The sequence below is a fragment of the Echeneis naucrates genome, chromosome 22, assembly GCF_900963305.1.
Source record: "Echeneis naucrates chromosome 22, fEcheNa1.1, whole genome shotgun sequence".
Classification (NCBI taxonomy): domain Eukaryota; kingdom Metazoa; phylum Chordata; class Actinopteri; order Carangiformes; family Echeneidae; genus Echeneis; species Echeneis naucrates.
Window position 1 is genome coordinate 12,894,349 of NC_042532.1, and position 9,290 is coordinate 12,903,638.

Genomic DNA, 9,290 nt, shown 5'->3' on the forward strand with positions numbered 1-9,290 from the left:
TGAAATATAGTGGTTGTGTTGGCTTTGCCAAGCATCTGACCATGTCTTAACCTGCTTGTTGTGTCAGCAGAGCAGCAGATCTGGATATATTGGATGCTGATCATAATTAGAAACAAGACTGAATACTGAGTACAGATATGTATCACTGCCAGCATTTTTGTCAAGAAGACACTTTGTTGTATTTTATTAAAAGCATTGAGTAGACAACAAAACATCATCTGACCATTGTATAACAGCATATAATCAGCAACTGGAACAAATACTGACTTACAGTCACAGCCGCTCACCCCCAGTAGAAATGCTGCTGTAAATATTTTTTTTATTATTATTATACTTCTGCACAGTGTCATACAAAACCTGGAATGTAATTCTGTGATGGTATAAGCACAAGATAACATCCTTATCAGAGAAATATTATAAACAAAGTCCACAACATTAACACTGCCTCTTTGTGAGCCAAATGGGGGTGAGAACACTGTATGAATGTACAAATGTATCAGAAACCCTCATATCAGCAATGAATACATTTAAATATTTTACAGTATACATGTTCCGCATTTGCTTCCATGAAACCAGATTGGATGATAAACATATGTTTTGTTTTGTTTTTATAACCTTGTTTTCCTTTAATCCATTTTCCAGCCGTGTGTGTGACCATCTCATGCATGATGAGACAAACCAATAACACTTAACAGCATTGATTTAAGGGCTCCTGTGAAATTCTTATGCTGGGAAAAAAAAGCAAATTCTTGGAGAAACTGCAAATGAGTTTAAGATCAATTAACTGATGAAAGCATGACTGTATTCATGCTATGGATACAAACAGAAAGTGGCCTTCTGGAAAAAAATACTCACATCTTTGTAAGAGAGTATAGATCTTTGTATATGACTTTAAGGTCAACAGCTAAAGTGAGGCATCTATAAAGAGAGAAAATGTAATACTATTTCCAAAATGGAATTTCTTCCAGGTACGTACAGTAACAATTTAAAAAGAAAACGAGTCTGTTTTGTAGATATATGACCTGCAGGAGTTCAAAGTACAGTTGTGGAAAGTAGGAATACTTTTTAAACAAAACATACTTTACAAACTCAATCTTTGTATTTTTGCTCAAATTACAAAATGGCAAGTTCACACAATGTATGACGTTGCAGCACGTTGCAACTAATGATTATTTTTATTAGTCATGATTTTATCAATAAATCACTTTATCATCATCCCCTGCAGTATCACTGTAGCTCATTTTACTTCCTAAGTTTATTATCATACGTGATAAGGAAACTCCTCACACTGAAATGACAGATTTATATTCAATGTTGTTGCCAATTGCTTTTCTGTAGACGGACTAATCGCTGCAGCTCTGGTGATAGATTTAAAATCACTGGTTGGCCACCATTACTTAGTTAAATTTGATATATCCAAAGTGTGGTCTTGTGTACTGCTCACACATTTATCCCACTACTGTACTCCATATTAACATCAGTGTGCTTTTTTTTTTAAGGAACATGTTTTATAATTTTATACATTACTCAAGTAGTTTTTACAATTCAGTGTCATGTTTGTCCACTCTGTCTACACGATACATTCAAATACAGTGGTCCACACTCTCTCAATCTATAAACACAACTGTACAACAATCATAGTGGTTCTTTCGTTGTAATTTTTACATTCATATTAAACTCCTTCCAAATGGAGAGAAGAAGAGGAGGGACAGTTTAATCAGATGGAGGTGTAGTGTCTCCCAAAGCTGGTGAGTCTAATCTTCTCAGGCAGGATGATGTTGACGGAGTGCTCAGGCTCTTCCTGGCTAGCCACGCCAGCTTCTCTCAGCAGGTGTTCTCTTTGCTGCCGAACAAGCTGGCTGTACTTGGCATTAGCCAGCCACGTCTCACAGCGGCCAAAAAACACAATGCCTGTGGTGCCCAGGATGACCAGGCAGGTGAGCATGGCCAGGATGCCAAAGCAGATGAGCTGACCCTGGGTGACGAGGACGCCAGGGGTGTGGACGGTCTCCTTCAGGGTGATCTTAAGCAGGTCCCTCTCTGGTGGTCTGAGGAGCTTGTGGAAGGCGTGAGCAGGGAGGGAGTAATGCTGCGGCGTCAGTGAGAACACTCTGTGGTCCTGTAACCTGGCACCAACCGGCTTGGACCTGCCCTTTGGTCTGTGCTGCAGGGAACATGTGGGACCTGAAAACCATTTCTGGCAAACACAACGAAAGGTTCCATCCAACTGACTGACACACGTGCTGCCGTTGGCACAAGGCTGGCTGGCACAGGGCGAGAGGCTGGTGGTGTCGTTACAAGTGAAACCAGTGAAGTCGTGCGGGCAAACACACGTGAAGGACAGGCCGTGGTTTGTACAGTTGCCGCCATTGAGGCAGGGGTTAGGCTGGCAGCTATTGATGCTGATCTCACAAAAGTCTCCGGAAAATCCAGAGGGACATAAACAGGATGAGTGGGCAGCTGAGCCATCAGCATCTATACATGTGCCTCCGTTCTGGCAAGGAGAGCTGGAGGACAGAGCAGCACAGTGTGACAACACAGCAAGGAGACAGGACCTGGAATCATGTGCACAGATTTCCAACAGAATATATTATCCTGTGCAGGGATGCCTTTTAAATCTTTATTTTGTGGGATCCTACAGGGCAAGTATCCTGGGGCCATTATCCCAAATTAAATCTAAATCATCTATCTTCATCTATAACATCGATTAAGATTCATTAATAGAAAATATCATTGCTGTCCAGAGAAAACCACATGCCTGTAATTAGATCTATTTATTTTAGAAAAACTGAATGAAATTAAAGCTAAATTATAAACGTTAACTGCAATTGGGAAAATCTGAGGCCAAGCTGGATATTTTGTGTGTGTGTTATTGTTGTTTTATTTAGTTGGTTTTTTTTTTGTATCAGGATGCATCAAACTGCAAATGCACCAAAAGTTACCTTTAATTATTTAGGTTTGTTTTTATATATCAACTCTCTGGGGAGGTGATGGCAGTAAAAGCACTTAATATGTCAACACTAAATTTAACTCTGGCACCAAAGTTTGGCAAAAGCTACTGAAAAATAGGCGAAAATCAAGCAGGGTTTTATTTAAATTACTCCAAATTACAAATCTGCAGAATAGAGAGCATGGAGCTCAATGGGTAAGAGTCATACTCAGGCCTCTGCTCTTTTTAACAGTAATTCAGTATCATTACAGCAGCAGAAGACAGATTCAAACTCTTTGTAGGGAGTCAGAAATAATTTGTTTTAGATAAACGTTGTGTTACGTATGTGAAGAAATGTTGATCTGTTTCACAGAAAGAGGTTTGTTGCATTGAACATAATAAAATGTTATGTATTTTGAAATCAATTTGTTGTTCATTCTTATGATCTATTTATGATCATATTCCTGATTCATTGGATTGTTTTGAATATCAAAAACTGAAAAAAAGAAAACGTTATCTATTGCTTGTTTTGAACAAGCAACAATATGAAAAATATTTTACGTCATAAAAGAAAAACAAGAGGCACAATGGAGAAGTTTAAGCAAAAAAAAAAAAAAAGATTGTAACTGATCAATTACCAAAACACTTGACAGCAATAAATTAATCTACCAATTGTTTTCACTCCATCAAAATTTATGATATAATATTTTGTATTAATTTTTATTGTATCAACCAGCAGTAATGAAAAACAAAGCAGCTTATTTTTTAATTTAAAAGCCTCTTGCATGTCTTTAATAAGACATCCATGTCTTCATTTTGCCTCTGCAATAATCTTTGTGCACACGTGCAGCATGTAATGCCTGCAGCTGTGCTTTAAGAACTAAGTGCACTGAGGAAAAACCCAGAATGAAAACAATCAATATCCCTTATAGTAGCTCATGTAATTACAGAAGTTCTTCGCTTTCTGTCTCAGGGAGTCAAAAGAATAATGACTTTGACATACTTTGCAGACATCTCCAGAGTCTCGTAGAGAAGCTGATTCATGAAACGTCAGGCAGGCCTTTTTAATAGAATTGAATTCCCCAGACATACAACTGAGGCCCAGTTTTCCCATTGTGAACATTATAATGAGAGATCTTTTTTTTTAATGAAGGAGAGCTGTCAGTTCACTGACAATGAGTTTAATGGTTCAAGTCAATAACAACGCTGAATCAACATGGTGGGGTTGAAAGTCTGAAGGGGCTGTGTCAGCTTGCCGCATCTCCAGAGACTCTTTCATATTTGCCTGATGGGCAGGAGGATGGTTCACTGTCGGACTGCTCATGTCAATAGAAAGGCAGAATATACGATGATTTCTAAAGGTCGAAACAGTGAGCAGCTGTACACTGGGTCAGCTGTGAGTAATATCCTATTCCAGATAAGGATTTTGTTTTGAACTATATTCAGGCCAACCATCTACTGTAATTACTCTATTCAGATACTCTGTCACTACAGGTGTTCCCTTCAGGCACTTAAACAGTTATTATAGCAAATGTATCACCTCCCGTGAAATAAGGTAAATACGGGATAGGAAAACTTTGACCTGGCAGTAAAGGATGCAGTCCCTGAACTAGCCAGCTAACTAACCAGCTGCTGTGCAAAGGTCTATGCTCATCAAGAAGCAAGAACACATCCAAGTATCATGTTTATGAAAGAGTCACAAATTTCTATGTGTTAATTTATTTGTAATTTTCTGAGGTTTTTTGTCACAGAAAAATCCAGATTTGTGGCTTAAACACTTGGACACAGCACACAAACTGCAATACCAATACAGTGCTTGGTCAAAACAACTAGTATTTACTTTTCATTGTTTTAAGCCACAGCAGGAAGCTACTTGGCGTAAAAGCATTTTTCCAATGGTACTCTTGGAACAAATTCACGTTTTAGTCATCGATGTCATAGATATTGGAGATGTGATTCCTCTGGGACTGACTGGCACAGTGTATTAACAGTTTACATTCACCGTGTAGAAAGAAACACAACTCCAAGTGAATACTGATGCTGGGTAAAGAATATTATGGTCTTTCAATTTAAAGGGAGACAATATGGCAATGTGGGTTATCGGTTTGTTTGCTGCAGCCAATGAAATGAAGTCTGCACATATTCACCTCCAAGTTGTATCAGGTCTTTGGACCTGATGTACCCACTGACAGGTGTACTGGTTCCTCTCTGCCTTTTGCTGTGCTTTTTAATGACTGTCCTCACTAGATTGAGATTGACCCTCTGGCTCCAAGCAAACACCCAGCGTTCCCTTCAAAGGCAGTTTTCCTCCAGAGACTTGGAAACTCGTTTACTCATACTTTTTAGCATGCTTGTCGTTGCGAAGGAACCGTTTGTTGATTGCATGAACGGTACAATGTCACTTACAGGTGAACTTAAAACTCAAATGTTTTCTTCATTAAGGGTAAAACAGGACATTGGACACTCTTCTAACTGCCTACCATTACCAGAGCTATGCACGCAAGCCAAGATTTGGGGTGGTTTCATTTGGCTGCCTTGGAGATACAGCGAAAGCTGACAACGTTGCATTGTATGTATTGAGGACTGCTTCTAATGATAAACAAATGGAGACAAGGCTGCAAATGGCTGGTGTTTTCCTCTGCTAAAAATAGAAAGTCAAGTGAAAGATGCGATGGTACCCATTTATAAGGCAAGCTCCTCTCTTGAGGTGGCAGTTCTCTCCTTCATATCCGTGGGGACAGATGCACAGGTATCCCCCCTCTCCTGTGTCTATGCAAGTGCTGTTACCAGCGCAAGGCCTGGCTGAGCACAGGCGGATATCTGTTGTGAAAAAAGAAAAAAAGGACAGCATGCTGTTTTTAGATCTCCCTTGCTGCGTTTCTATGTCTCTGTCTGTTTTTCCTCCACTCAATTTGTTTCCACTTTCTCACTCACACTCCCAACCACAGCATGTTTTCACGTAGAGCAAAACTGAGAACATAACCAACCACATTACACAGGGCAGGCAGCTCATATGCTCCAATAAGAGAAATACTGTGGGAGCTGATAAGAAGGTCAAACTGAGCCAGAAGGCAAAATATTCTTTCTTCCGCTAATCTTCTCGCTTTCTTTGGACCTTTGCCTAAGGGGCCACAAGTAATTTTTATGTGATAATATTCATTGAAGATATAAAAAATGTTAATTCATAAGGGGCAGATTTAACTAGTGGCCTCTGAAATGGAAATGTGCCTTTTAGGAATCGTTAATGTTTGAATCTTGACAGCCACAGGACAATACCATTGAGGTTTTCTTTAGTTCATTCCAAGTGATCGCACAAAGCAGACGATGGCACTTTATAGTAAGTGTTCTCAGTTATTCTGTGGCTACAAATCCAGATTTCACTGTCATTATTTTCTACTCCCATCCCATCTAAAAATACAGTGAAGTATATTCTCCAGACTCCAGCTTGGTTTGGCTGTAAACTATGTCTCCAGGGTTCTGTGACATGTCATCGAGAGGCAGCTAGAGGTACGAGCTTAATGAGACTCACCTTGGTCACACAGGCTGCCGACCCAACCCTCCTCACAGTTACACTGCCATGCCCTCTCACATGTGCCGTGTAGACAGCCGGGGAAGGGCAGGCACTGGTCACAGTTATCTCCTTGCCACCCCGGCTTGCACCTGCATGAGTGGAAAAGGGAACAAGTCCAGAGGTTTTTATGTACCCTCCGCAGAGCCTCACAGTCGGGTGCTTGTCGTCACCACGTCTGCAGGCTTTGGTCTTTAAGTTAATGTGAAATGAAAGATTCAAGTTATCTTTGATTATGCAGTAATTACAGATCCTCCCGTGTTTTTCACTCAAGGGCAATAGCACAATAGCTTTTGCCAGAAAAATCCTTTCACACTAGACAGAGATGGTAACCAAAAGCTTTTGAGCTATCTGTAAGGATAAGAGAGCTTTTTACTGTACAAACAAAGGGCTGATCTGGCACTTAACACAATACAAGAGTCTAGCAAATGTAGAGAAAACAGGAGGATCCACCTGGCTGGATTGTGATTACATTTCTCTGAGGGGGGAAGTGGAGGGGGGGCATACACAGCATAGACAGAGATTTTTGAAAATAAGCTTGCAGCAGAAGCCCACGGGATGTAGTCTTCACACCCAGATAGGATAGGTACCTGCACTTCCCTGGCTTCTCACAAAACCCATTTTCTGTGTTGCACCCTGCGCTGCATTCCCAACCTTTGAGACAGAGAAGAAGGGGCAGCAGCAGTATTTGAATCAAAAATCAGAAAGACATAAAACATTCAGAGCAATGAAATATTCATTCATTATACTTTCTTTCTATGCACAGAGCAATTCCTTTTTGTTTTTGTTATTTTGCTTTTTTGGCTTGTCTGATTTTTTTTTTTGTTTGTTTGTTTTTGGTTTTTGTTTTTTTTTTTTTTTGTTTTATGACTCAAATCTCTTCGTGTTGTTGGACTGATCAAAATGTGAGGTTACCTTTGGCGCTGCCTGTCACGACCAGAATAGAAACCACAGCTGTGAGATGCATCGTAATTTCCATGTTGACCCTCTTTGTCCTGCAGACACAAAGCAGGTGAGGTCGCAGAGAGAGCTCTTTGGTTTGTGAGGAAGCGATGTTTTTCCGCCCAAACAGACTGAAAAGTTCGTTTTTACGGGAACAATAATCCCTGAAGGGAGCACTGAGAGAGCTGATTCACCAACGTGGCAGATTTTGCGCGTAGCTCTGAGATAGATGGTCGCAGCAGATTAATTGCATTAATTACAACAAAGGAGTGCAGATCACACACTGATCTGATCAGCTTCACTGAAATATTGACTGCTTTGTTATTTTTATTTATTTTTTTTCTGATCGGCAATTGGATCTAGGGAAGGCACCTGAACCATATGAGTCTGCTTCCAAAGGTTTCCATTACGCACAAACAGAGGGGGGGAAAGCAAGGAGCAAAAAAAATAACATTTCATTCCCAAACCAAGACATTTGTCTGATGAAAATCCAGATGAACTTAAAGGATATGGTCTTACCTATGTCGCACCGGTACTCTGTAGGCAGGTGGCTTCGATCATATTTGACGGATTTAATTTGACCTTTGCTTTTCCCATCAAATCCAAGCGACGTGCCGTTGAAAGTGACAGTACAGGTGTAATACTGGTCCGCCTGCTGGTACTGACAGAACTGCTGGATCGTTCAGTGTCCCAGTCCCAAACGCTCCTCCCACCCAAAGCAGGACTCTGTGTGTGTGTGTGTGTGTGCGCGTGCGTGCGCGCAGTGGCTCAACAACCTGCATCAGGTCCCCATGTTTTTACAAGGATAGTAAGAAGGTCCCTGGATGGTAACATTTCTTACACTATTTATATAGATATACATATAAAATAACTGAGTCTGTGTCTCAGTGGTGAAGAAAGCATTCATAACCTTTAAAAGAAAAAATAGAAGTGTTTCATACATTATCAGATAAAGTGACTTGAAGTATTAAAGGCAAACACAGGCCTATTAAAAATGAATCATATGCAGCACTGTATATTATTATTGGGCTGTAATAATTGGCACTGTCATACAGATGCATGAACATGTAAGCCCCATTTCACTGTTGGGGCTGGTCAAGGTGGAGCTCATATTCCCTGCTTATTACACTGCTGGGTAGTTAAATATGCTACAATTCATCTCATTTAATAAGATACTCATAGTAACTATGTGCTATTGATTTCAGATACAGCACAACATTTCCCTGTGCAATGTTCTGGAAGAGGAGGCAGATGAAAATGGGAATCGGTTCAGCCTCACCACCCTAACAAGAATACTGACTGACAAAAGAATTCAGACTCTCATTCTTCCTCCAACTTTAAAATATTGAATTGCTTTCCTTACTCTGCCCACCTGTCATACATAATTCTACCCGACTCTCTTCTTTTTACATTTACTGCTGTCCACTATCTCCCCTCCCTCCTCCTTCCAAAGGACAGAGAATGGTATTTTCCTTCCCACCAAGCGTTTGGCTTAGTCTAACAGTCTAATTACCAGTTTCACTTCTCAGACATTATTAGATCGGCATTAAAGATCCTGAAAATGCAGCCCGAGCAACCATCAGGGGAAATCTGCTCCTGTTTGTCACTAATCCTCTCCAGTGTTGGATTGTAAAATGCAGCCCCTGTCTTATCCAACCTTTTGATGAGCAAACCCATATATGTATATGTTTGCTTCTTGGATCTAATATAAGTGGCAGCACACGTAAATCCAGACATTATTTTCATCTGTGTGGATTTACTTACATTTTCTTTCTCGAATATATTATCTTGAGGAGACATTTTGGGATAAATCAGGTGTATGGTTCTGCAGTCTAGACGGCGAAAGCACAA

General features: G+C 40.3%; 1 protein-coding gene across 1 annotated transcript; it reads right to left on the bottom strand.

The window, feature by feature from the left end:
* Positions 1–235: 235 nt before the first annotated feature.
* dlk1 (delta like non-canonical Notch ligand 1) lies at positions 236–8,081 on the bottom strand. Its single transcript, XM_029494140.1, has 6 exons — positions 7,959–8,081; positions 7,413–7,492; positions 7,088–7,151; positions 6,459–6,589; positions 5,608–5,749; positions 236–2,507 (listed from the first exon to the last, which is right to left on the bottom strand). The coding sequence occupies exons 2-6, from the start codon at positions 7,474–7,476 to the stop codon at positions 1,718–1,720; spliced, it is 1,191 nt and encodes a 396-aa protein (XP_029350000.1). The 5' UTR covers positions 7,477–7,492; positions 7,959–8,081; the 3' UTR covers positions 236–1,717.
* Between the last annotated feature and the right edge of the window lie 1,209 nt (positions 8,082–9,290).

What these genes read in the sequence shown, in the direction of transcription:
- dlk1 (XM_029494140.1), bottom strand. Translation starts at nt 7,476, where the DNA reads ATGGAAATTACGATGCATCTCACAGCTGTGGTTTCTATTCTGGTCGTG. An exon ending in GAGAAGCCAGGGAAGTGCAG is followed by an intron (nt 6,590 to 7,087) that starts GTACCTATCCTA and finishes CCACTCATGCAG; the next exon opens with GTGCAAGCCGGGGTGGCAAG. An exon ending in GGAGCTTGCCTTATAAATGG is followed by an intron (nt 2,508 to 5,607) that starts GTACCATCGCAT and finishes TCTGTCCTCCAG; the next exon opens with CTCTCCTTGCCAGAACGGAG.